This window comes from Vulpes lagopus, chromosome 17, assembly GCF_018345385.1.
Source record: "Vulpes lagopus strain Blue_001 chromosome 17, ASM1834538v1, whole genome shotgun sequence".
In the NCBI taxonomy this organism is placed as follows: Eukaryota; Metazoa; Chordata; class Mammalia; order Carnivora; family Canidae; genus Vulpes; species Vulpes lagopus.
Genome location: NC_054840.1, coordinates 24,710,689 through 24,737,834, shown reverse-complemented (window position 1 = coordinate 24,737,834; position 27,146 = coordinate 24,710,689). Strand labels below are relative to the sequence as shown.

The 27,146-nt window shown below is 57.0% G+C and overlaps 1 protein-coding gene across 1 annotated transcript; it reads left to right on the top strand.

Annotated features, from left to right (window-relative positions):
• Positions 1-6,374: 6,374 nt before the first annotated feature.
• EPHB3 (EPH receptor B3) lies at positions 6,375-25,506 on the top strand. The gene is made up of 16 exons (XM_041732031.1): positions 6,375-6,501; positions 15,044-15,108; positions 16,235-16,907; positions 19,119-19,274; positions 20,048-20,398; positions 20,547-20,671; positions 20,857-21,016; positions 21,102-21,210; positions 21,547-21,599; positions 22,681-22,803; positions 22,927-23,174; positions 23,647-23,862; positions 23,974-24,123; positions 24,216-24,409; positions 24,736-24,891; positions 24,997-25,506. Exons 1-16 carry the CDS (start codon positions 6,390-6,392, stop codon positions 25,103-25,105), a joined length of 3,000 nt encoding a protein of 999 aa, XP_041587965.1. The 5' UTR covers positions 6,375-6,389; the 3' UTR covers positions 25,106-25,506.
• The last annotated feature ends 1,640 nt before the right edge of the window (positions 25,507-27,146 follow it).

Below are 27,146 nucleotides of genomic sequence, written 5' to 3'. Positions count from 1 at the left end.
GCAAACAAGGGCTCCGTACAGGCAGGCTCAAAGGAATCGAAGCGTCCCCCTCTCTGGGAAACATTTAAAGCACCTCCACTTAGGATCACAGAGAGGTTTAGTCAATACTCATTCATTTCTTCCTCCACCCTTCCTCAAGGGAAGCCAGAACCGAGCTCTTGTCAGAGAGACTATGGAATAGCTTCAAGACAGTGGAGGGGATGATCCAGGTTGGATGGGAAGAGGATGAAGGTGAGAAGCTGCCAACAGGGCATTAATTGGCTTTGAAGCAGCTCGGAGCCTCGCCCTGGTCCAAACAACTTGAGGCAATTTCCAAAAGCAATTGTGGCGGAAGAGGCCTGTACCTTTCTCACCTCTCTCGTTCCAAGGGGCGGCTCGGAAGTGGGGGAAGGAGCCAGGAATCCACAGGGCATCCTTCTCCCGCCAACAGCCAGGGTCTGGAGGGAAGCCAGGCTGTGTGCCTCCTGGGGCTTGGGAATGTGCCTGAGCACAAGGAAGCGCAGCCCCCGGCTCCCTATCACGGAGAGGAGGTGCTGACAGCAAGTGCCCAGGCCCTGCCAGGGATCCAGGGAAGCCAATGCTACTGCCAAAGCACTGGGTGTGGACAACTAGTCTTTGTTGGATTTCTGGCTCCAGTTATTGTCCCTCTCTGATCTCAGTTTCCTCATCTGAAAATGAAGGTTTTGTTGGGCCGGGTATCAAAGGCCCCTTCTAGCCTCTGTCTTCCGGGGCTGGTGAGAAAGTGTGGGGAATAGAGGGGGAGGAAGGTGCAGAGTGACTCAGGGGAGAGATGGGAATAGAGCATGGGGTCTGAGGGATCTGGGGTGTCTGCATGTGGCAGCAGGTTCCAGCCCAGAGGTCCTGCCCATCAAGGAGCAGTGGGAAGACTCCTCTGCATGTTGAAGGAGGCATCAGTTAAGGAAACTGAGGTCCAAGGAACTGTAAAAGACATACAGGGGGGCAGCCCGGGTGGCTCAGTGGTTTAGGGCCGCCTTCAGCCCAGGCCTGATCCTGGAGACGGGGGATCCAGTCCCACATCGGGCTCCCTGCGTGGAGCCTGTTTCTCCCTCTGCCTGTGTCTCTGCCTCTTTCTCTCTCTCTCTCTCTCTCTCTCTGTGTGTCTCTCATGAATGAATAAATACAATCTTTAAAAAATAAATAAAGATTAAAAAAATAATAATAAAAGACATACAGGGGTGCCTGGGTAGCATAGTTGTTTAAGCATCTGACTCTTGGTTTCAGCTCAGTCATGAGCTCAGGGTTGTGAGACTGAGCCTGGCAAGAGGCCCTGTGCTTAGTACAGAGTCTGCTTGGGGTTCTCCCTCTCTGGCTTGTGCATTCTCTCTCTCTCTCAAAATAAATAAATAGGGGTGCCTGGGTGGCTCAGTCGGTTAAGCATCTGCGTTTGGCTCAGGTCATGAACCTGGGGTCCTGGGATTGAGTCCTGCATCAGGCTTTCTGCTCACTGGGGAGCCTGCTTCTCCTTCTGCCTGCTGCTCCCCCTGCTTATGCTCTCTCTCTGTCAAATAAATCAATAAAATCTTTAATAAATAAATAAAAATAAATCTTAAAAAAAAAGAATCACATAAAGTCACACCAGTTGCAAGAAGGGGACTTTTGTCCACTACAGGAATGACAGGTAAGTTTGACTTCCTGTGCCAACCCTGATAGATGGACAAGGGCTGTCTGCACCGTCATGCTAAGGAAAGAGTTCAGAATCAATGAGCAATGTCCGCCAAGGTCTTGGGAAAAAGAAGTGGCAGCATGAATACCATGTGTTGGCCATACTTATGGACTTGGTCAGTAAATTATTATTGAGAGGCCACTTCATGCAGGGCACTGGGCCTTACACCAGGGATTCATTGGTTAAATAAGGCAAGCCCCTGCTCTCAGGAAGCTTACATTCTAGAAGGGGAGACAGACAAGACACATGTAAACTATGTAAATACATATGACTAAATAGTATAATCTCAATTAGTGCTCAATAGTATAAGGAAATGAAACAGTGCAACAGGCTAGATAGTGATGGTGTGGAGGACGAGGGAGGAAATCAGAGTGGGCAGGGATGTGATATCTAAGCAGAGACCTAAATTCTGAGAGAAGGCAGCTCTGTAAGAACTGAGAAAAGAGCATCCAGGCAGAAGGAACAGCCAGTGCAAAGGCCCTGAGGTCATGCCTCCAAGGGACAGAGAGAGGCCAGAATTGAGGCTGTGTAGATGACAAAGGAGAGAGTCAGTGGAGGAGGTGGGAGTGATGAAGCTAGCTGTCTGCTTGATGTGCACATGTGGTATCTAACCAGCCTCCTAAACTTAGCCAGTCCAAAATGACACCCTCGGTCCTCATCCCCTAGTACCTCTCCAACCAAACTGTTCCTCAAGTCTTTACTCCTCTTCCTGCAAATGACCATCCCCGCTGCTGCTCAGACCACTGTGCTACAATCAGCCTGGTCATCACCGACTCTTGCCTGTGGTCTCCTTGCCCCCACCCTGGTCCTTGATCAGAGCCCAAAAAGCACTTATCAAATCAATCCCACCATCATTTATTATCCCCAAGCTCTGTTCTTCCAGTTTCGACTTTCTTGCAACAAGCCCCAACCCACAAACCCAGGGACACACATTTATTATCTTTTTTTTTTAAGATATTATTTATTTCTTCATGAGAGACACACAGAGAGAGGCAGAGACACAGGCAGAGGGAAAAGCAGGCTCCCTGTGGGGAGGTTGATGCTGAGACTTGAGACTCAGGCCCTGAGCCAAAGGCAGACACTTAACCACTGAGTCACTCAGGTGTCCCTATTATCTTTTTAAAAGAGAATCTGAAGTTGCTCACAGCCACAGGGGGCATTAAGCCCCAACTCCATTCATAGTCATCCCTCTAGTTGTCCCCAAACTGATAGCATTTCCAGAGAGGTTCTGGGGACTGGGTATTAATTATCATAGGGACCATTTAATAGGCACCTGCTGGGCTCCTGGCCCTGTGGCCAGAGCATCACAGTATGCTTGCAAGGGAGGTGTGATCATCATCCCACCTTCATTCCGGCGGATGCTTGGACTCAGGAAGGTTCAGCTTCTCATCACTAGTATCCATCCCAGCTGGTGAATGACCATGCCAGGGTTTGTACCCAGGTCTCAACAAGCTCTTGCTTCTACATTAAGCTTCCTTCTAGTTTCAAATGGGCAAAGGAAGATGCGCTCAGAGAGTGGAACCTTGACCTCAGTCTGGACATTTTCCCTTCATTCCAAATCAAAGGTCAGAGCCTGCTCCCTGGGTTTCTTGGCACCTCCTCAGCCTGGAAAGATAGGTTAGGACGCTCCGCCCACCTAGCCCCAAAGAGATGGAGGTGTCCCAGTTTTCCTTATCTGGCCTGGCTTTTGGTCCTCATCCCTCCACCTGCTCCCCTCTCACGTCTGTTCTGTTGCCAGGTGGTCACCTTCCTGCCCCAGGCTATTGCAGCCAGTACCTGGGTGCCCTTCAGCCTGTCGGCCTCTTGATCAAAAAGCATTCCCGTGGGAACCATGGTGCCAGCATCCGGTGAGGACGGGCCCTCTGTTACCTGTTAGCCCTGCTATCAGGCCCAAGAACAAAGGAGCTTGGTGCCTGCCGCTCAGCAGGCTGTGTTTGTCCAGGGCGAGGCCTCGCCTGGCACAGATGCTGAGCAAACAGGAGTGCCAGCCTCACAGATCCGCCTTGCAACGAGCAGGCCTTCGGCTGAGAGGTGTTGCTGCCAGGCCCCCTGCCAAGATACTACACTGCCCAATGCCAACCAGCACCCCAGGGCAGAGGAGACGGGAGGGCTAACAGTCTTCTCTGGGCCTCAAGCTTTCTAGCTCTACAATGGGAGAGTTGCTCAAGAAGAGCTTCAGATCCTTTCCGTGGTCTAGAGCCTTGAATAATGTTGTTAGGAGTCTCTAGTGCTTGAGAGCTGGTCTGGAGGCAAAAGTGCTTGGGAGGCTGAGGTGGGATCTGGGTCTCTGTCCCATGGCAGCCCTTCCCCCAGCCCTGTGTACCCACACCTACCTGTCTCTGGCTGGGAGGATAGGCCTCTTTCAGAGCTATGTCTTCAAGCACCAGATCCATGACTTCATTTCCTGTAATGGAGCTTCCACGACTGGAACTAAGGCACCTCATGATCAGAGGACTGAGTATGATCATCTCGTTTCTGAGGGCACCTAGAGTCTGATCTCTTACTTTCTGCCCACCAGAAATCTTAGGGTAGCTAGGGAAGGTCAGAGGTTCCATGGAGGGATGTTTTTCTCCAGCTAGGACAGTTAGAGGCTGCGTGGTGATAGTCATTCTCAGACTTCAGCATGTAACAGAAGCATCTGGAATGCTTACTTAAAATACAGGATCCTGGGGCCCATACCCCAGAGATTCTGAGTCCCAAGATCCAAGGTGGAATGGATGGCACAGGATTCTGAGCACCTAGGTGATCCTAAGGTCTCTGATGAAGTGGGATGAGGGAGTTTAAAAGCTATATAGTCCTGGATTCAAATCCCACCCCTGTCACTTATTTGCACTATGACTTGGGCAAGTCACCAAGCCGTTCTAGATGTTAATTTTGTTTGTAAAATGAGTTTATAATAACATCTACCACTTAATAAACAAGACCTATTGTTTCAGAGTATTTGTTGCATGCTGTAAATATTTGTTGAGCAAATGGGGTAGATGTTCATTGCCAATCCAGAAACCCAGGGGTTCTCGATGGCTCCAACCACCACATATTTCTCAACCACTGTCACAAATCTCATGAATTCTACCTCGTAAAACATCTTAGACCTGCCCACTTTTCTTTATCCCCACAGCCTCCAACCTAGTCTAAACCATCACCTTCCCCTACCTGGCCACTGCACAGCTTCCTCTCCATCTCTCTATTTCTACCCTTGCCTGCCTCATTGCTACTTCGCAGAGCAGCCATGCTAATCCCATAAGGCAAAGCCTCTGCTTCATGCTCCAGCTCTCAGGAAGGCCTCATGAGCCTTAAAAACAATTCCTCTGGTCCCCTACAGCTCCTTTCAGCCTCTAACTCCCCCTACACTCAAGATATTCTGAACTTCTTCGGATTCCTCAAGTGCTTATCAGCTTCTCCTGCCGCTGGGACCTCACACAAAGTGCCACTGCTGTGTTTGAAAAGGCCACCCCACCCCTACGCTGTCTCCAAACACACATCTTTCACCTACTACTCATCTTTCATATTTCAGCTGAAATATCATTTACTCAGGGCCAGACATAGCCATTCCCCTCATGTGTGCTCTAACAGCTCTGTCTTTCCTCCATAATACGACCTGTTACACTCTGCTGTGACTTCACGCCTGCCTCCATCACTAAACTAGCTCCAAGGGACCACAAACCTCTATTGCTGTAGCACCAGCAGTGAGAGAGTCGATGCTCAAAGAACGGCGGAATGAGTGAATGGACGAATAAAAGAGCAGAAGGCCCTGGTCGCAGGACGTGTTGCGGATGGGGGGTGGGCTCCCTCGGTAAACGCAGCGTAGGGTCTGGGGAAGTGCCTCGAGAAGCCAGCCACGTGGGGGCGTCCCCGGGCGCCTGCCGGCCACAGGGGGGCGCCCTCAGCTCGTGGTATGTGGCCGGCACCTCTTCGGACTCGGGTTCGGTTGCTGATGGCCAATGGGAGACAGGAGGCGGGGTTTCCTTCTGATGGACAGCAGCGCTCCGCCCAATCTAATTCATCTTTTTCCTGGCCCCGCCCACCCCCGGCTTCGGGGACCCCGAAGGTGGGCCCGACGGAGACGCCGCCAACTGAGCTCCAGCAGGGAGCTCCCGAGGCCGAACCCGCGCGCCCGGCGGCCGCTGAGTGGGCGGCCCGCGGCTGGGGGCGGGGCCACGGCGCTGACCGGCAGGAGGCCGGGCCCGCCCCTCTCGCTCAGAGCGGCAGCCCCGCGCCCGGCACAGCAGAAGTGAGTACGTGAGCGGCGCCGCAGGATCCCTGCTCGGACCCCGGACGGCGCGCGCACCCGGAGCCCCGGAGCCCCGGAGCCCAGCCCGGAGCCCCGGAGCCCAGCCCGGCCCGCGGCAGGCCGCCAGATAACTGTGCCCCCGAACCACCACCGCCTGCGCCCTCCCGCCCCGGCCCGCCTCCCGGAGTTCTCCGCTCCGAGCTCTCCAGCGCCCGGGATCCTCCTGGACCGGTCCGTCCAGATTCCCGCGGGTCCGACCTGCCTGCATCCCCGCAGCATCGCCGGGCTCGGGCCGCCGCCTCGGTCCCGGAGCCGCGCGCCTGGATCGCGCCCTCTGCTTGCCGGGATCTGCCGGGACCGGGGGCGAGCGTTCCTCGGAGCCCGCCGAGCGGACCCTCCCCCGGCCGCCCCCAGCCCCGCCGGCGCGGCGCGGCCCGGCGCGGCCCGGCTCGGCTCCCGGAGCCCGCCCCGGCCATGGCCCGAGCCCGGCCGCCGCCGCCGCCGCCGCCGCCGGGGCTCCTGCCGCTGCTCCCTCCGCTGCTCCTGCTGCCGCTGCTGCTGCCCGCCGGCTGCCGGGCGCTGGAAGGTGAGCGGCGTCGGGGGCGCGTCCGGGGCGCCCGAGCGTGGGCCGCGGAGCACCCGCGGTGCGCATCAGCTGCGGGCTGCGCGCCCGTCGGAGGAGGCTGCGGCCCCCGCGGAGGACGCCCCCGCCCCGCCCCGCCCCGCGGGCTGTGGATCCCGGGCGGCCCCCCTCGGGCTGAGCGGCCCCCGAAAGTCCCGGCAGCGCGGCGGGCTCGTGGGGGAGAAGAGCCCCGCGCTCACCGCCGCGCGGCCCGGGGAGGCGAGCAAGTGTGGGCGACCCGGGGGGGGCGAGCGGGACCCCCGGGGGAGGGGCGGCGTTGGGGAGGCGCCCGTGGGAGTGCACCGCGAGAGGGGTGAGCGCGTGCGCCCCGCTCGTCAGGGGGCGGCTGCGGGGGCGCAGAGGCGGGGGCCTGTTATTGTTCGTGGTTTATGGGGCGCCGGTTACCCACGAGGTGCTGCGTGCCCGGCGGTGCGCACGGCTCTGCGGCTGTCGGCGCCCTCACGCAGGACCTCCGAGCGCTCCGGTCTCCGTTGCACCCCCGAAGTTCTGGGGTTTGCCCCACTTGCCGGTGGGAAGAGCTGAGTTTCTCATTAGGTCGTGTGACACCTACCCAGACGGTGCCGAGGGGTCGCTGCAAATTCCAGGCGACTGTGCTTGGGGGGGCAGGATGCTGTGGGCCCTGGCCGGAGAGCTCACTCACAGGCCCCTTGACCCAGGCCTTGGGGGGGCACCGACACTGGTCACAAACAATAGACACACACATACACAGAGTTTCCAAAAAAATTGGAGCCATTAAATGAGAGAAGAAAAACGTTCCGTCATGTGGAGGGAAGCACCCACAGAAATGTGGGGGTAATTGGAATAGAGACAGCACTTTTTTGGCGGCTTTAACAACAGATCTAGTCACTTAGTACAGGAACAAAAATATGAATCCTGTGTAACTTGGTTGGTTTGTATGTTCACAACTGGTAAACTTAAAGGTTGGGAGGAAAGAAAAAGCACACAGTTCTGAAAGAAAGGCATCTTCTGGTGCTTTCCAGTTTTCTTTATGGGTACAGTGTTCCTGTGAACCCCCACCCCCTTTTATCTCTGAGCCCACCGGTGCTGACAGACCGATTCACACGGGTGGACACATGCAAATCCAAGCAGACACACTGAGGTCGCGCCCACATGCGTGTGATAGGATCTCAGGCGTGAGAAACCAGTGTGGGGCTTTGTTGTTGATTGCCTCAAGGGTGTGAGCCAGGGAGCCTGTTGGAGTTCCCAGGTCTGTGACTGTGTCTTAGCCCAGGAGAGGCGACACAGGCACACGCACTGATGGGGCTGTGTGTGCCAGGCGCAGGGCCCTTGTTGTCAGGTGTGGTGGATGCTGGGGCTGACAGTGGGGTGGAAGGGGTGAGGTTTCGGTCAGGTGAGTAAGGGCTACCTGAAGAGGCTCGTTCCTTCCTCCCATCCCCTTTTCCTCCCTTTCTTCTTCCTCTTGGCCCCTCGCAATCTGTTAGACCCTCAGAGCAGACCATCACTGGGAGCTGGCATCCAGGCCTCCGGGCCAAAGAGCTGAGGGGCTGAGTGGGAAGCAGAGAACTGATGAGCAGGAGCAGCACAGAGAGGATGGCAGGGCCCCAACCTTGTCCCTCCTTCCCCCCTCAGCTGTATCCGGGGGCTATTCCCTGGCTGGGTGGGTGGGTGGGTGGTGGCCGGGCCAGGCCAGTGCGGGGTGCCCCTAGGAAGTAGCAGTGCCTTCCGAATGTGGCTTGTTCTGGTTCTTTTGCTTTTGCCATACCTCAGACCTTAGGGTTTTCAGTTTGTGTGTGGGAGAATGAAAGGAAAAATAGAGATGCTTTGGCGTGCAGACCCCTCCCCCCCAGGTAGGCCTTCCCACTCTTTCCTCCCTCGCTGTGAGATGGGATAGAGATAGTACCCACTATCCTCCGGTTATAGTGAAGATTGAGTCCTTAATGCGTGCGGGGTGCTCAGCACACAGCCATTATTATTCGAGGATTAACTGCTATTATCGTTATCCTAGGGTCTGCTCTTTGGGGAGGGGCAGAAGTGAAATTGGGGTGTGCCTGCCCTGCTGGAGGGAGGTTAGAGGACTGGGTGATGGGGGGCAGGAAGGTTGGCCTGTAGAGAAAGTTGTCTCCCGACTTCCAGCTCATTTCAGCTCTGGGAGGGGTGGGGTGGGATGGGATGAGAGCTAGGTGGGCGACAGTTGACTCAGTGTCTTGCCCACCCCCTAGCCCTGTCTGGAGCTCAAAGGCTGAGATGGGAAGAGTTGGTGGTCCTGCACTGTGGCCAGCGGGCAGGGCTACCTAGGACCCGCCCCACTGCCAAGCCTTACAGGCAGGGGACCCAGGCTCCTTGCTCCAGCCCTCCATTTGGCTTGGCCGGGATGTAGTTTGCCCTGGACCTAGGGGAGCCTTTTGGCTCTCTGCTTCTGGGGGCCATTACATTTAGGCCTGAGTTGTCGGTGCTGTTACCTCATGGATCCGCCTGATTGCTCTACCTCCCTACACTCTTGGGGTCCACCTGGACTGCATCCAAGGGTCTCATCAGTTTTCCATGAGGATGGAGCCAGGGTCCTTGCTTGTCCTCCTTGGTTGAAGAAACCGCCCCCCCCTTCCTTTGCCCTCTGATTGCTTGCCCTCCACCCCCCGCCCCGCAAACATACACAGATCACCCTCAGATTTGCCCTCAGTCAGGGAGAAACAGGGCCACCTTGTTGCTCACTCTCCTTTCGGGTAGTGTTTCTCAGTCCCCTGAGCCAAGATCCCTTCTCCCCCTCAGGACCATGGACCGGAAGGTGAGCAGACCAGGAACAGGCGTGGGATGAGGAAGGATGTCTGGGCCACGGGGTTACTTACACCTCAGATAGGACGGGGAGGTCTGCCGAGAGCCCACCCTTTGGAGAAAAGAGAAAGAGCTGCCAGATGTAAGAGGAAGGGACAGGTCGGCACCCTCCCGGCCAGGCTGGGCTAAGCTGAGTGGCCACCGCAGCGCACCTGGCACCTGGCAGGCAAGGTGAAGGGCGGTGTGTGAGTCCGTCTCCCCCTCAGGGGCGGCAGCAGTGGCCCCTGAGGAGGTGTTAGCTGACAGGGGACACCAGGCCTGGGATTTCTGTGGCTGGCTCACTTATAGAGTTGCCTCTGGTGCACACACACACCCCCCTCGCCCCCACCCCGTCCCTGTTTGTCATGAGCTGGCACCTCAGAGCTGCCACTGAAGGGCAGTGGCAGGTATTTGGGGGAACCAGTTTGCACGTCACTGCCTTCCCTGTAGCCAGAACTGCTGCCACTGCGGCCGCCGTCTCTGTGGCCTCAGCAGCAGGGAGCTAAAGCCTAAGCCGCCGTGGGCAAGGCCTCCGCCACCCGGCCTTACACTAATTAAACAGCATGAAGAGGCTGAATCACCAGCCCTGCATAGTTTGAAAATTGTAGCCCTGCCTGTTGTGCTGAGTCAAACTGGTTTGTCGGGATTGGGCAGCTGGGGGGGGTTGTGGGTAGGGAGGGAGACTGGGTACAGCTGGGCACCTGATGGGGTGGGAGAGGCCCCCCTGCCCCCCCCCCAGGGCCGCCCTGACCCCAGATCTATTGCCTTCTGCCCCCAGACCCCCAGGCAGGCCCACTGTGGCTGGGGTCCCAGGGAAGGGCTCAGAGGGCTCACAGAAGGGCTAGCTGTCCATCCGTCCTGGCTGGCTGCTAAGGCCAGGCCTAGGGTGGGGGCATGGATGAACACGGAGGCATCTGGGCTCCTTGCTCTGTGCTTTCTCCTCCCTTCTCCCTCTCAGGTTTATTTAATTATAAATCTCCGTGATCTGAGGGGAAGAATGGAAAACAAAATGTGTTCTCTGTTTTGAGATGCTCTCCTCTCCATCCCCGATTCGAGGGCCAAGGGGCCATGGGTGGAGAAAGGGAGAGGTGAGTTAGGCTCTTCCAGGTCCCATAGCAGGAGCCTCCCCCCCATCCCCTTCCTCCTCTGGCCGACCACCCTGAGTGTGCGGCCTGGCACATGCATGGACACACGCTGACACACGGGATAGGGGCAAGGTGGGAGAAGATGGGACAGATCCCTTGGGTTGGTTGGCCCCCGAGGTGGGGGCCCCATCAAGGAGGAGGGGGACCAACTCAGGGCTGGCCTGGGCTTCCCTCCCTCTCTTTGCAGGCAGGGCTATGCGCCTTCATGTCTGGATGCTACCCCTCTATCCACCTGCCCCGCCTGCCCCTGCAATCTCCACTGGCTCAGCCCAGGAGCCTGACCTTCCCCACCCCCTTAAAGTCCCTAATCTGGAACTTGGGCTTCTTGCTTTTGTCTCGGGAGGTTTTGGATTTCCTGGGACTCACTGACACAGAGCAGTGTGCCCTGTGTGACTTGGGACATGAGGTGCTGTGGGGTCTGGCAGCTTCATAAAGCTGTGTGTACCTGGCCCTTCACCAGGGCTGGTGGCAGGCTCCCAGCTGGTGCCTCTGCACCAGGGCTGCCCAACGAGGCCCTCAGATGCAGGCTGGGTACCCATGATATTCTCTTGCCGGGTGCCCGACTTACATGTGGAAGTCTTGCCCAAAGCTCTTCGTAATGCCACCTCTCTCCAAGGCCTCAGTGCTGGGGACAGTGCCATTGTTCTGGCAGGGAAGTGGCCTGCTGCTTGGGCAGGGACTGCACCTGGAGAGGCCACACCCGGCCACACCTAGAATCATCTTCATGCCCCTACCCCACCCCCAGCCTCGTGACCAGTGACAGTGCCCGTCTAGGCCAGGGCCACAGGAAGCAGGTCTGGGGCTTGCTCCTTCCTTGTACCTCTGGCCAGGACTGGCCCAGTACCTCTGCTTTCTTACCAGACACTGCCTTCTCCTAGCCTCCCTCCATCCCACCTGAAGACTCCTCTCATAGAAAGAACATGCTTGCAATATGTGTGTGTGCGCGTTGCGTATGCATGGAGGATGCACCTCTGAGGCTTTATGCAAACTGTAGATATTGATATTAATACTGCATCTGCATGCTCCTGTGGTGTGTTTGAGTGTAAATGGGCATCGGCGTGTGGCTGATGCCAGTTGTGTGTGACTGTGTAAGAGCACATCATTGAGTCTGTATAGAGAAACTGGTGTTTATGTTTGCACCTGACTACGCTCAAGACTGTGACTGGTGGCTGGCAATTGTGTGCAGTCGGGTGTGTAAGGAGACTGTACTGATGGGTGTGCGTGCCCTCCATGTATGCATATGTCTCTGGAAATATGCACACATGAAGACTGTAAGAGTGAATGTTTGCCTAAGGCAAGCCAAATCTGTGCATAGGAAGGAGTCACTGTATATGAATGTCTAAGGAACACTCATCTGTTTGTACCATATGCATCTGTGTCTGAAAAAGGCTATGGCTGAGTATGAAGCCGTGTGTGTGTGTGTGTGTGTGTGTGTGTGTGTGTGTTTGCGGGCGGCTGTGGCTTTGTGTGTTTTTTGTCCACCATATGTGTTGACTTGTCATTCTTTGGCCCCAGTGGCAGAGAATGAGCCCAGCCACCGCGAACTGGGGAAGGCTTGTGCCTGTGTGTATTTGTGCGCAGGCAAGAGCTGCACAGCTGCTGCCACGTGGCTGTTCTCTGGGGCCCTTTGGAAACCTGAAAGGGGTGCTGGTTCACTTCTGAGCATTGAAGCCCTGGTCCCAGAGAGCCCCCTGGCCTGCTGTCCACTTCCCTGCTCGCTTTTGAGGGGCTGGTGGGGTTTCCGGCCTGACTCTAGGGCCTGTCTCAGAGAGCGGCTGTCTGCCTCCAGCAGTGGGGCGGGCAGAGGAGGATGGGGGTGCGATTGGCAGCTGGGGAGTTTGGAGATTGCTTACTTGGTCCTCTTTCGTCCTTGTCCCCTGTACGTCATATCCTTTACCCCAGCATGTGTACACGCTTGCACGCATACAGGGCGCACACATAGCAGAGAAAAGGTGGGATCTGTTGGGTTGGGTCGCTGTGGCACAGACAGACGTATTCTGGGACCCCCTCCAGGCCCTTCCTAAGGCTGGGACACGGGCACCCCAGGGTCTCCCTCTTGCTGAAGGGAGCAGACCCCTCCCCTTCCCCAGAGAGCAAGCCCCCTCCCCACCAGGGTGACCGGAGCCCCTCCTCGGGCACACATGACTCGAAATCCAAGTCCTCTCCTCATTAATGGGAAAAATGTGCCGAGATTGAGCGATGGCCAAGGCTGAGCGATGGCCAAGGGCTGATCCCCGCCCCCTCCCTCTCCCGCTCCCCAGAAATTAAACAGAAATGAAGAGCCTCCCTCCCCACTGCCTCCCCCTTCCCCTCCCCCTCCCCACCGTCCCCTCCCTCCCCTCGGTCCTCCCAGAGCCAGCACAGGGCTTGTTTTAAACTGTGGAGGAATCTGGCTGGAGGGGGGAGGGGGCTGAATATTTGGGTTTAAACAGTTCCAGATGGGTTTGGCACAGGCTGAGCAGAAGGAAGTGAGGGAGAGGGAGGAGGGAGGCAGCTCGAGGGAGCGGTGGGAGCCCCTGCCTGCTGGGGGGCGGGCAGCGGGCAGACAAGCAGGCGGACTGGCTGGCGTGGGGGCGAGGGGGTGCGCTGGGCTCCGCTGGCTCCGCTGGCTCCGGGGACAGGAATACTCTGGGCTGCTGGCTGGGGAAGAGGCTGCTTGGAAGCCTCCCTCCCTGTCTCTCTTTGGTCCTCCTTGTCTGTCCACCTCATCGTCTTTTGCAGTCCTCAGCGGGCCACCCCGCTGTCTGGTCCGCGCCAGCCGGCTCTGCGCATCCTTCCAGCGCTGGGCCGCCCACCATCCGCTCAGCGAGGCCCCTGCTCCACTGCCTCTCTCCCCGCCTGTCTCTGGGCCCCTGTTTCTGTCCACCTCTCCTTGCCTCCTGTACCCCCGTCCCAAATGTCCGTATCTGTCTGTCTGCCAGAGGGGCCTGTCAGGCTGGCAGCAGTGAGGCTGGGACAGCTCACCCCGCAGCCAGGCCCTCCAGGAACCAGCCACCTCTGATGGAAGCCCTACTCCCCCTTTGCCTCACATGAGAGTCTGGGGCCACAGCTGCCTTATCCACCATCCTCAACTCGGACCCAGACTGCAGGAAGCCAGTGAAGGCCATAAGCCTGGAACCCATGGGGTCTGGGTCTTTCTCCTCCTAGGCAGGGGGCAGAACTGTCTCCCGGGCTGTAAGAAAGGAGTTGGCATCTCTCTCCTCTCAGAGAGCAAAGTTGCCCAGCCAGAACCCAGAGCCTGATTCCTAGAGCAGTGAGTTTATGTCACAAACATTAATAGACCCCTCCTATGGCTGAGCAAGGGCAAACTGAAAGCTTAGGGGCACCTGGGTGGCTCAGTCGGTTAGGTGTCCGCCTTTGGCTCAGGTCATGATCCCAGGGTCCTGAGATCGAGCCCATGTGGTTAAACCTGCACTGGCATTGCTCCTACATCAGGCTTTCTGCTCAGTGGGAGCCTGCTTCTCCCTCTCTTCCCTACTCGTGCTCTCTCTCTCAAATAAATAAAATATTTAAGAAAGAAAGAAAGAAAGAAAGAAAGAAAGAAAAAGAAAGAAGAAAGAAAAGAAAGAAAAGAAAGAAAAGAAAAGAAAGAAACGAAACTGGAGCTTGGAACAGGATCAGTGCTGTGACAAAGCCCTTGACCCTGGATGTACAGAGGAAGGCATCTAACTTGATTTGATGGTTCAGGGAAGGCTTCCTGGAGGAGGTGACAGCTGGATTGGGACTTAAAGGATACACAGGAGCTTTCTAGGTTTTCTCCGTTCCTCCTTCTCTTCTTCCCCTTCATAGTGAGTGCTCTGAGTTAATGGGTTAATGGTGGAGTCAGCTACCTTTCAACCCTTCACCCAAAGTCCTAGCAGTTTTACCTTAGGCCATATATTTATTTTATCTGGGCCTCAGTTTTCTCATCTGTAGAAGGGGAACACTAACAGCGCCTTTATCCCAGGATTATACGAAGAACTGAACTAGCTCGCAAGGAGCTGGTCTGGGTCTTGGTGGCCCCTCAGCCCACCCTGAAAGAGCATTTGTGCCCCATTCTCCAGGGGTGGTTGAGTGGGAGGCTGGCTGGGAGCAGGTTCTGCCCTGTAACTGCCCTCCCATTCCCCCCAGGCATGTGTGGTGCTGGGCCTTTGTGTTGAGAATGGAGTCAGGGGAGGCCTGGGCAGCAGGGTCTGAAGCATACTGCCCTTTGTTCCAGGATAAAGGGCCTGCTACCCCTTTGTGTGGAGATTAGCAGAGCCTGTAGGTGTGTGAACTGGCCCTGGCTCTTGCCTCTATAACCCAGGCAAGGGGTCAGTAGTAGACATCCACCTCCAACTGGCCTATGACCTGACAGTCTGATGACCTGACAACCTGACATCCTGACGTCTTTGGGGCTGTGACATTTCTGGGGGTGGCTGCAAGGTCTTCTCCAGGGCAAGATAGCTGAGAGCTTCAAGGACTTGGGGGTGGGGTGGGATGGGGTAGTGCCTGGTGGGAATCATTCTCTGGTGTCCTGACCTTTCCTGGACAGCCTCTTTCTCCCCATCCTGAGCATGGCCTCTGACCTTTGTTCTTCTGTTGCTTCCCAGAAACCCTCATGGACACAAAATGGGTGACGTCTGAGTTGGCATGGACATCTCATCCAGAAAGTGGGGTAAGCCTTTCCCACCATCTCCCCTGAGTGTTGGTTGGTCAAGTAGGCTGCTTCCTCCTTCAGCATCCATTCTGCTCATGTCACCAGGGCTGGAGAAGGGCTGCCTCTGCCCCCTGCCTATCACTGTCCCCTCCTGTGCCGTTCACATCCTTGGCACCTGTCCCCTTCCTTCTTTGCCTATGGGTGTTTCTCACCCTTTCAGCCTTCAGCCTGTCCTCCTCCCCATACACACCATCTTTGCCCCATCTTCCCTCTGCCTATCCCTCAGCCTACCTTTGGCCTGTCACGGTCCCTTTCCTGCCTGACAGCTCTTTACATGTCTTCTGCAACCATCTCCCTCCTTCCTGGGTCCCTGGGTAGGGCACTGGCTTGGGGACCAGGAAACTTTGGCTCCAGATCTCTGACTTGCTGTGTGACTTTTAGTGAGGCAGTTTTCTGGGCTTCCTGTAGTTCTGACACTTCCAAAATATCCTAATTAATCTTCCTAGTTGGCCTTCACAACTACACTGAGCTCTGAAACACTGGGGTGGGATGGCGCTAAAGGCCCTCATTCACCAGGCCTGACTGTGTGACCTTGGGCAAGTCTCTACCTTTGAGAGTCTTGGCTTCCTCTTCTATAGAGTGAGGACAACAGATGTATCTTCTCATGGAGTCGTAGTGAAGGTTAAATGTGGTAGCGATAGGCAGTATTTATTGAATGTTTGCTCTGTATGGGTCATTGTTACAGGCCCATTATATATATTAAACCGATTTGATTCCCTACCACCTCATTTATATCCAATCAGCTCCATTTTACAGGCAATGAAACCGAGGCCTAAAAATAACAAACGTTATAGCTAACAGTCCCATAGTAATTCGCAAACACTCTAAGCTTGTCATTCATTTAAAGTCATTTATTCCCTATACATCTTTATTCTTGCCATGTTACAGATGGGGAAACAGTGGTACAGGGAGGTTAAGTGACATAAGCCATAGTCACACAGCAGGAACTGGGATTTGAACCCATGTAGTCTGCATGCTCAGCCACGACACCACAGAAGCATCTCTGTGAAGTAAATACAGATCTGGGCATGGGGTAAAGCACCTGGCAAATGTTGGTGCTCATTCAGTCTTTTTCACTGCACAGTGGGAAGAGGTGAGTGGCTACGATGAGGCCATGAACCCCATCCGCACGTACCAGGTGTGTAACGTGCGAGAGTCAAGCCAGAACAACTGGCTTCGCACGGGGTTCATCTGGAGGCGAGAGGTTCAGCGCGTCTATGTGGAGCTCAAGTTTACCGTGCGTGACTGCAACAGCATCCCCAACATCCCTGGCTCCTGTAAAGAGACTTTCAACCTCTTCTACTATGAGGCTGACAGTGATGTGGCTTCAGCCTCCTCCCCCTTCTGGATGGAGAACCCCTATGTGAAGGTGGACACCATCGCGCCCGATGAGAGCTTCTCAAGGCTTGATGCTGGCCGTGTCAACACCAAGGTGCGAAGCTTTGGGCCACTTTCCAAGGCCGGTTTCTACTTGGCCTTCCAGGACCAGGGTGCCTGCATGTCACTCATCTCTGTGCGTGCCTTCTACAAGAAGTGTGCATCTACCACCGCGGGCTTCGCCCTCTTTCCTGAGACCCTCACGGGGGCTGAGCCCACCTCTCTGGTCATTGCCCCTGGCACCTGCATTGCTAATGCTGTGGAGGTGTCAGTGCCACTCAAGCTCTACTGCAATGGCGATGGGGAATGGATGGTGCCTGTAGGAGCCTGCACCTGTGCCACCGGCCATGAGCCAGCTGCCAAGGAATCCCAGTGCCGCCGTGAGTGGGGACTGGCCTGGTGGGAGGAGGGGAGGACTTGGGCCAAAGCCACCTACTGCCTCTCACCTGCCAGTCAAGGAGGTCTGGCGTCAGGCCTGAGGCAGAGGGAGGAAAGGGAAAAAGAGTATCAAGTGCATAGAATATGGTGTAAGGAGGGAGAGGAGAGAAAATGAGGAGACACACCAGAATAATAAGGGAAAACAAAGAAACTAAAGGGACAGGAAGAGAAACATGGAGAATCCTTGGTAAGGAGATGCCTGGTCAGAGAGTCAGACAGTCAGCAGAGATGCCTGCTTTGTTTGGCCCCGAGTGGATACTTCATCCTGGAAGCACTAGATGGGCCCCAGAACTGTGGGGTTAGGACCCAGTCCCTCAAGTCTGAGTCCTCACTCTGTTACTCAGCACCTGTGGGACCTTGGGCAAGTTACTTAACTCTTTGAACCTCAGATTCCTCATATGCAAGATGGGAACAATGGTGGTGGTCCCTTATGGACTCGTGGTGGGCTTAAGTGAGTCAATGCATGTGAAGCTCTTGGAGCAGTGCCTGGGACATGGCAACACAAGTACCACCTAAGTGTCAGCCATGACTCTCTTAGAATCCTGGGATGTGTGGGGCCAGGGATTCTCTTGTCCTCCTTTCATACAGGAGGAGGTTAGGAGGTTTGTCCATGGTGGCTTGCCAAGACGCCTGTGACCTTAAGATGTACTAGACTTCCAGCCATAAAACCCATTCATGAAAGGTTCTCATTTGAGCCTCATCACAGAGTTGTAAGGTAGATTCCTGTTATCTCCCCTATTTTGCCAGTAAGGAAACTGAGTCTCCCAATGTGTCACAGCTAGGAATGTGGGAGCTGGGGCTATAGCCTTGTCCAGTGCTCTACTATGTGCAGGGCAAGATGCCGAGGGCCTTGCCTTCTTGCCCTTATGCCCTGACACCTGCAGCCTGTAACTCTAAGGGGTGGGGCTGGTTCTTAACACAGCCCTAGGTGTGAGGGGGCTGGCTGCCCAACCTGGCTGGCAGCCCCCCCCCACCTCCATTCTGGGTGTTGTCATGGCAGGGTGAACAGTGCCTTGCCCGGCCCCTCTCCACTTCTCTATGGGAACCTGCCCCAGACTTCCTCTTCATAAGTGGAGAAAGGGGGTGGGGGTGATGAGCCTGACAGCCTGAAGAGGGGCTAACACTCTGCAGGTCCCTGGCAGGAAATGCATGCTGGTTCCCATAGCAACCAGCCTGGCCTGGCCTCTGCCCCCTTCCCCCACTGGCTCCAAAGAGCTTGGGGTGGAATATCACCTTCATGAGGGGAGATTAAACCCCAGAGAAGAGCATAACCCCAACTCTGGGCATTCCCCATGCTGGATGGCCTCCCCGAAGCAGTCAGACATGGATAGAGTGACCATATGCTTTAATGGGTCTGGGGCAGTCCTGGCTTATGCTTGTTATGACATGGTTATTATTAGCAGCCCCTTTCACTCTCAGAACATTCCAGTTGGAATAATAAGTTATATGACTGTCATAGATATGTGTAATCCCCCAACCCGGGCCCAAGGGCCCAAGTCTGAATGGCAAGAGAGGAAACTGAGGAGAAGGGATGTTTGGGCACCCAGCCTGGGGTGCCTTTTGTGGATGCTTTGAGGGCTCTGAACTCCTGGTGACCCCAGCCTTCCTGCTTGCTGTCTTTCTCTCATCTGCTCAGCCTTCTTCAGCCCCCACCTCTGCCCAAGGGCAGAAAGGAGCTGCTGCCCTGCTCCTGGTGGGTGGTAGGTGGGGAGAGAGGCTGGTTGTGGGGGCAAGGTTCCCCCTCTGGCTGTTCCGAGGGGGCCGCGAGGGTCCTAGGACTGATTTTCCTCAAATTTCAGGGAGGGGCAGGGGCATCCTGGCAGAGTAGAGGGTGCTGCCAGCCTGCCAGTGGTCTCTTCCCCACCCCTCCTCTTCCTTCTCTCTTCCCTGCCTCGACAAGCCCAGGCTGCCCAGGTGATGGGGCTGACGTCTTCGCCCGTGAGGCCCCGGGGTAGGGGTGGGGGGCCGGGGCGGGGAGGAATCTGCTGACGTGGGGTTTCCACGGGGCAAAAGGGCCTTTTGTAGCTGCATGGAGTGAGGCAATCCTAGCATAGCCCCCACAGTCTAGGAGGTGGAGGGGCCAAGACCTGTGCTGGGGGAGGGCCAGATTCTCACAGATCTGAAGAGCATGTCCATCCTCTTCTTCCCCACAGCCTGTCCCCCTGGGAGTTATAAGGCAAAGCAGGGAGAGGGGCCCTGCCTCCCCTGCCCCTCCAACAGCCGCACCACCTCGCCGGCTGCCGGCATCTGCACCTGCCACAGTAACTTCTACCGTGCAGATTCAGATTCTGCAGACAGTGCCTGTACCAGTAAGTGAACTCACGGCCTCACCCTGTGCCACTCCAGGCCTTCCGTCTGGGGGCCTAAACAATCGCTATAAATACCCATTTTCCAGATAGGGAAACCAAGGCCCGAGGATGTTCGACGTTGTGTGCAATATGGCACAGCTGAGAAGTGACTGGCCCTGGGGCAGAATCCAGGTCAGCTGGCTCAGCCTTGCCACCAGCATTGAATAAGCACTGACTAGCTCCTAGCCAGGCATCAGAAGCCGCTGGGACATCTAGTTCCTCGCTCCTTCCACTGTGTAGAACTGCTGTTCTCCTGATCCAGCCGTAACCGTAGAGGGGGCCTCAAGTCCTTAGGCCAGCCCAGTGCCCTGCTTTCTCCCTGCGCTGGCCTTTGATGCCAGGCGTTGTGCCAGGCGCCAGGGATGTGGAAGAGAATAAGATACAGTCACTGTCCTAAAGGAGCTTGCAACCTGGTGGGAGAAACAGATGTGAAAACAGATAATGACCATATAATGTGCTAAGTGCTGGGCTGGAAGGATGCCCAGGAATTGTGTTATGGGAGTGCAGAGGATAGGAAGGAGAAGAATCAAGGAAGGCTTCCAAGAGGGGGTGACATCTCAGGTTGAGCCTTGAAGGCTAAATAGAGTCTTCCCAGTGAAGAAGGGGAGGAAAGACATTCTGCTTATTAAAGCCAAGACAAAAGCAAGGAAGCAGCTTGCAGTCCTCAGGAGCTGTGGGTGGAAGGGTGGTGCTAGGGCCCCGCTCACTGCTCTCTCCCTCCACCTTTCCTCCAGCGGTGCCATCTCCTCCCCGGGGCGTGATCTCCAACGTGAACGAGACCTCGCTAATCCTCGAGTGGAGCGAGCCCCGGGACCTGGGTGGCCGGGACGACCTCCTGTACAATGTCATCTGCAAGAAGTGCCATGGGGGCCCTGGGGCCGGGGGCACCTCAGCCTGCTCTCGCTGTGACGACAACGTGGAGTTTGTGCCTCGGCAGCTGGGCCTGACGGAGCGCCGGGTGCACATCAGCCATCTGCTGGCCCACACACGCTACACCTTTGAGGTGCAGGCGGTCAATGGTGTCTCGGGCAAGAGCCCTCTGCCCCCCCGCTACGCAGCTGTGAACATCACCACCAACCAGGCTGGTGAGGAGGGGACATGCGAGGGTAGGGCCTGGGTCATTTTCTCCCACTCAGAGCTGAGGTGGCCTGGGGCCTGCCTGGGGACCACCAGGAGAGGGATGCCAGGGCCCGCTGAGCCCATCGTGAGGCCCTGCCCCCACTCTTCCCTCAGCTCCATCTGAAGTGCCTACACTGCATCTGCACAGCAGCTCGGGCAGCAGCCTCACCCTGTCCTGGGCACCCCCAGAGCGGCCCAATGGAGTCATCCTGGACTATGAGATGAAGTACTTTGAGAAGGTCAGAGCCTTGAGGGGCAGGAGGAGGAGGAGGCCTTGGGGTGAGAAGATGACCCCCCAGATGGTGGCAGGGGCCCTGGGGAGCACGGTCTTGGGTACTGAGACGGCCGCAGGTGGGCCCCGGGGGCAGTAGGGGCTGGTGGGCCTCAGGGCCACTGAGGTGCCTTGTTTCTCCTGGTGTTGCAGAGCGAGGGCATTGCCTCCACGGTGACCAGCCAGAAGAACTCGGTGCAGCTGGACGGGCTGCGGCCTGATGCCCGCTATGTGGTCCAGGTCCGTGCCCGCACCGTAGCTGGCTATGGGCAGTACAGCCGTCCAGCTGAGTTTGAGACCACAAGCGAGAGAGGTGTGTACGCCACTGCACCTGCTCCCACACACCCATATTTCCCCATCCCATCCCCCCACTTACCCAGTCCCCTCCCCATCTCCAGGCTCTGGTGCCCAGCAGCTCCAGGAGCAGCTTCCCCTCATTGTGGGCTCTGCCACAGCTGGGCTTGTCTTCGTGGTGGCTGTGGTGGTCATCGCTGTCGTCTGCCTCAGGTACTCTCAGGCCCTGCTTGCTCCCCAGGGCTGGCGAGAGCTGCCCCGGAGTACCCAAGAGTGCACATGCCGCAGACGCCCCTGATGGGTGCAGGCACTCCTTGCTGGCAAGGCCCTCTCTAGACCACGCACATGTCCTCACTCTGTCCCCTGCCCGTCCCCTGGCAGGTCCCCTCAGGGACCGAGTCCACTGAGCCCCTTGCCCAGAGACCCAGGACCTGCCGTTCCTGCTACCAGGCACTGCACACCCTGCCCCTCCTGTGAGCCCAAGGGTCCCCTGGACAGAGGGAGCTGTTGGGCTTGTCTCAGGCCTCGCCTCCACCCTGCCCCCTCCAGGAAGCAGCGGCATGGCTCTGATTCGGAATACACAGAGAAGCTGCAGCAGTACAGTGAGTTTGTCTCTTCATCCTGATCCTGTTCCCCCCAGAGTTCCCCCGGTCCCTGCAGGGCTTGGAGAGACCCTTTTCCCTGCCTGGGATTTCACCCCGTGTACTGCTATCCCGCATAGCCCCTCCTGCTTCCATTTCCTGAGCCCCTGCCTCACTCCTGCTAGAACCAGAGGTGAATGAGAAGTGACCCCTTTCCTCAGAGGCAGCTAATCCTAGGAGAAAGACAAGATACATACGCGTGGGGGGAAAAAAGAGAGAAAAAGGTAGCGTGTTAAGCTGGGTGTTCCTGTTACAAAGGGCAGCGAGAGTGCAGAAAAGAGGAGGGCTTCCTGGAGGAGGTGGCCTTGGGCTGAGCTGAGCCAGGCGGGTTGAACAGGGTTTAGAGAGGAGGTGGAGGAGAGCATTCCTTGGCTAGAGGAGCCTCTGGAAGGTGGTGGGTGGGTGGGGAGAGTGCCCGACTGTGGGGGCAGTGAGAAGACGGATTTGACAGCTGCCAGGGAGTAAGGCTGGGTAGCTGTGGCCAGTCCTTGGAGGGTCGTGAAAGGCAGGCAGAGGAGTTTGGACTTGACTCCACCATAGGTAATCCGAAAGGCCCTCAAGCTGGGGAGTAATACAATGTGAGTATTGTTTTAGGGAGTCAGGTATGCAGGAAAAGGTATGGTGGGAAAAGTCCAGAGGCAGAGAGCCCAGCTGGGAGACTATTGCAATAGTCTGAGTGTTAAAGGCCTGGACCAGGGCAGGGGCAGCCGGAATGAGGGGAGGGACTTATCTGAGAGAGGTTTTTGACCTGATGAGAGATGAGGGAGAAAGAAGAATAAGGATCCTAGGTGTCTAGCCTTTATGGTCACTGGTTTCCATGGAGGGAATGAGGTGCAGAGGGTGGGGAAGGGGCGAGTTGGGGCTCCCACAGAGAGGAACGGGGAGCAGACTTAGCAGGGAGGCTGGGAAGTGTGCTTCCATGAGGGATGAGAGTGAGGGGCAGCACCCTGGGCCTGAGGGCACAGCCTGAGGAGTTCCCTCCCTCTCCCCCACCCCAGACCGAAGATCTGGTCCCTCTCATGCCCGCCTTTTCTTTCTCTAGTTGCTCCTGGAATGAAGGTGTATATTGACCCTTTTACCTACGAAGACCCTAATGAGGCTGTGCGGGAGTTTGCCAAGGAGATCGATGTGTCCTGTGTCAAGATCGAGGAGGTGATTGGAGCTGGTGAGTTCCCTGAGGCACAGTGGGGAGGAGAGGCCAGGTGTGACCCCAGGGAGGGGCAGCACCCCCTGGGTACAGAGCCAATCCCAGAACCACCTGCTGCTACCTGTGCCCTCTACCCTGCAGGGGAATTTGGGGAAGTGTGCCGGGGTCGGCTGAAACAGCCAGGCCGCAGAGAGGTGTTTGTGGCCATCAAGACGCTGAAGGTGGGCTACACAGAGAGGCAGCGACGGGACTTCCTAAGTGAGGCCTCCATCATGGGTCAGTTTGACCACCCCAACATAATCCGACTAGAGGGCGTGGTCACTAAAAGTCGGCCGGTCATGATTCTCACCGAGTTCATGGAGAACTGTGCCCTGGACTCCTTCCTCCGGGTAAGAGCCAGCCCCTAGCCCCTCTCCCTTCCCTGCCCCAGAGAGCTGCAGATGGGCAAACCACCCCCTCCCACAAGGTTAGACAGGCCCTCTCCTCCTCAAGTCTACAGATATTTACTGAGGTGGCAGGGTGCAGGGAAACAGCCAGGCCCTCAGAGCCAGGAGGACCAAGGTTCCTGTCCCGACTCTGCCCTCTGCTGCCTGTGTGACATCAGGCTGTACTTAATGAGAGTGGTAAGAGCTATTTGGATCCTCACCAGGGTTCATTGGGATGTTGTGTACAGACACCTGCCACACAATGGGCCCCTTATTTTCAGGGCACTCTGCACACAGTCACAGGGATAGGTGAAGCATGGTCTCCAAGGACTTAGAGAGGGTGGGTGGGGGCCCAGGGAGCAGACACGAGGGTGTCGGGCAGCTCTGGGCCAGCAGGGAGGTGATGGGCCCACCTGAGCCTGCTTGTTGCCTCCAGCTCAACGATGGACAGTTCACAGTCATCCAGCTGGTGGGCATGTTGCGGGGCATTGCTGCGGGCATGAAATACCTGTCTGAGATGAACTATGTGCACCGAGACCTGGCTGCCCGCAACATCCTTGTCAACAGCAACCTGGTCTGCAAAGTGTCAGACTTCGGCCTCTCCCGCTTTCTGGAGGATGATCCCTCTGATCCTACTTACACCAGCTCCCTGGTACAGGAAGCAGCTGGGAGGGGGCCCGGGGGCGGGGCCAACCAGGCCGGGGCTTGGGGCTGGGGACCAGCCCCGAGTCATAGGGTGAAGGGCCTGTGCCCCCCCCACCAGGGCGGGAAGATCCCCATCCGCTGGACTGCCCCAGAGGCCATAGCCTATCGGAAGTTCACCTCTGCAAGTGATGTCTGGAGCTATGGAATCGTCATGTGGGAGGTCATGAGCTATGGAGAGCGACCCTACTGGGACATGAGCAACCAGGATGTGAGTGGAGCTGGCCAGAGTGCTCAGGTGGATGGGAGTCAGCTGGGGAGCCAAGTGGTGGCTCACTCCAGGTTTCCCTGTTCTCTCTTCAGGTCATCAATGCCGTAGAGCAGGATTACCGGCTGCCCCCACCCATGGACTGCCCCACAGCACTGCATCAGCTCATGCTGGACTGCTGGGTGCGGGACCGGAACCTCAGGCCCAAATTCTCCCAGATTGTCAACACCCTGGACAAGCTCATCCGTAATGCTGCCAGCCTCAAGGTCATTGCCAGTGCCCAGTCTGGGTCAGTATCTCAGCCTCTGTTCCCACTCTGCTTCTGAAGACTTATTTATTTGAGAGGGAATAGGGGGAGAATGTGTATGAGAGGGGGTGGGGCAGAGGGAGAGGGGGAGAGACAATCCCAAGCAGACTTCCTGCTGATCGTGGAGCTAGACATAGGGCTTGACCTCACCACCCTGAGATCATGACCTGAGCCAAAATCAAGAATTGGACATTTAACCAGCTGAGCCACCCAGGTGCCCCACGTTCCTGCTCTACTCTTGGACCAGCAACTCTACCCCTCCTTCCCTTGCCATTAGGATTCACCAAGTCTCTCTCTCCTCCCCATAGCATGTCACAGCCCCTCCTGGACCGCACGGTCCCAGATTACACGACTTTCACGACAGTTGGTGACTGGCTAGATGCCATCAAGATGGGGCGGTACAAGGAGAGCTTCGTCAGTGCGGGGTTTGCAACCTTTGACCTGGTGGCTCAGATGACTGCAGAGTGAGTGTACCTAAGATTTGGAGAGGGAGGGCAGGGGGCCCTGAGCAAAGCCTGGAGTGGTGGGCAGATGGAGAGGGATTGACTCTGCCCTCGATCCATCTACAGAGACCTGCTTCGGATCGGGGTCACCTTGGCTGGGCACCAGAAGAAGATCCTTAGCAGTATCCAGGACATGCGGCTGCAGATGAACCAGACACTGCCCGTGCAGGTCTGATACCTGACTCCCACTGGGTGGGTGCCCCCCAAGGACTGTGCAGGGACTCTGACCAGCCGGCTGGACTTTTGGACTTTTGGATGCCTGGCCTTAGGCTGTGGCCCAGAAGATGGAAGTTTGGGGAAGGCCCAAGCTGGGACTTCTCCAGGCCTGTGCTCCCGCCCCAGGAAGTGTGCCCCAAACCTCTTCATATTGAAGATGGATTAGGAGAGGGGATGATGACCCCTCCCCAAGCCCCTCGGGGCCCAGGCCTTCCTGTTCTAGTGGGGGATCCCCACCACCTCAGACTTCACTGTTCTTCAGTGCTGGAGGTCCTGGCAGGGTCAGGTGGAGGATGAGCCTGGGTTCTGTCGGGCCCAGCCCTGGCAGGGGTCTGGCCCTCCCAGGTAGGCAGAGTAGTCCCTCCCTCGGGAACTGGAGGAGGGGACTCCGGGAACGGGGAAATGTGACACCCCATCCTGAAGCCAGCTGGCACCTCCAGTTTGCACAGGGACTTGTTCTGGGGGCTGAGGGCCCTGCCCCACCCCCGCCCTTGGTGCTGTCATAAAAGGGCAGGCAGGGGCAGGCTGAGGAGTAGCCCCTTGCCCCCCAGAGACTGACTCTCAGAGCCAGAGTTTGGATGTGTATGTGAGTGTGTTTGTGTGTGTCTGTGTGTGTGTGTGTGTGTGTGTGTCTGTGCACGCACTGGCCTGCACAGAGAGCATGGGTGAGCGTGTAAAAGCTTGGCCCTGTGCCCTGCAGTGGGGCCAGCTGGGCCGTCAGCGGAATAAAGGCAATAAGATGATTCTCTTGCTCCTTCTCTTTGCGCCTCCTGAGGCGGGATTCCCTCATGCCGTCAGATTCACAGTCCCTCAGCACCAGCCCTCTTCAGAATTCCCTGGAGCCTTTGGGAGACCAGATCCAGGCCTATCTGGGCTCCCTCTCCCTTTTGTGCTTCAGCCTTATTGCATCTAACTTCTTGGAAGTGGGTGGTAAGAGTAGAGAGCAAACTGCCCTCAGAGTTCCTTCTTCTAAGGCCCAGGTGTTCTGGGGTCAGGGCAGACACTTCTGTCTGCTGATGTTTTACAGCGTCCTCTCACACTCATTGTCTCTGAGGGAACTGAAGGTATAGGGGGTGGGTCAGCTCCCAAGGTCACTTGGCCTAGGGACTCAGGGGATAAGGGCGGCCACTGGTTGGTGTTCAACTGCAGAGGCTAGCTCCTTCCAGCAAGCATCAGCCCAGAAGTGCGGCTCCTCTTTGGCTTCTCTTTACTGAGCGCTTACTATGCTCCAGGCACTGGGCTAAAATGCTCCATTTATACTTGGATCTTATTTAATCTCACAACAACCAGCCGGGGACGGAAGTATTTTTATCTCTTTTTTGCAGGGGAGGAAAGGGAGAGGTTAAGTAACTTGCCCAAAGTCGCTGAGCCAGTAAGTGAGGCCTGGGGCTGGGATTCCCACCCAGCGACTGCCTGCACACTTGAAAGGTTCAGAGGATAAATAACAAGAACCAGGAAGAGGATTAGGAAAACAGCTTCTGGAAATGTCAAAGGAGAGAAGTGGGGGGCGTTCAGAGGCCCTTTGGATGCAGAAACACGCGGGTTGAGGGCAGGAGTGGGGGCGGGCAAGTGCAGGCCCTACTCCCTGGGTCAGGAGGGAGCCTCCAGGAGGTAACCTTTTCTGGGCGTGGGGCAGGTTTCCTAGGTACCCTAAATTAGAGGGTCTCGGCCGGACCCGGTGGGGGAGGAGCGTGGACAAAGCCTCGCAGATCTCGGGGGTCACGCCTGGCGGCTCTGCACGTGTCCCCGACAGGGCAGGGTCCCCAGCGGGGGAGGCAGCCCGGGTTGGCGCAGCGGCAGGCCCGGAGGCCCCGGCTGCGGCTTCAGGGCCCGGCGAGCGGGACTCCCGGCTCGCCCCCGCCCGTCGGCTGCGCGCCCCGCGCCCCCGCGCCCGCGCCCCCGCGCCCCCGCGCCCCGCGCCCCCGCGCCCCCGCGCCCCGCGCCCGCTCCTTAGTATTCCCCGCACGGAGGCGGAGCCGAGCCCTCGCCGCAGCGCCGGC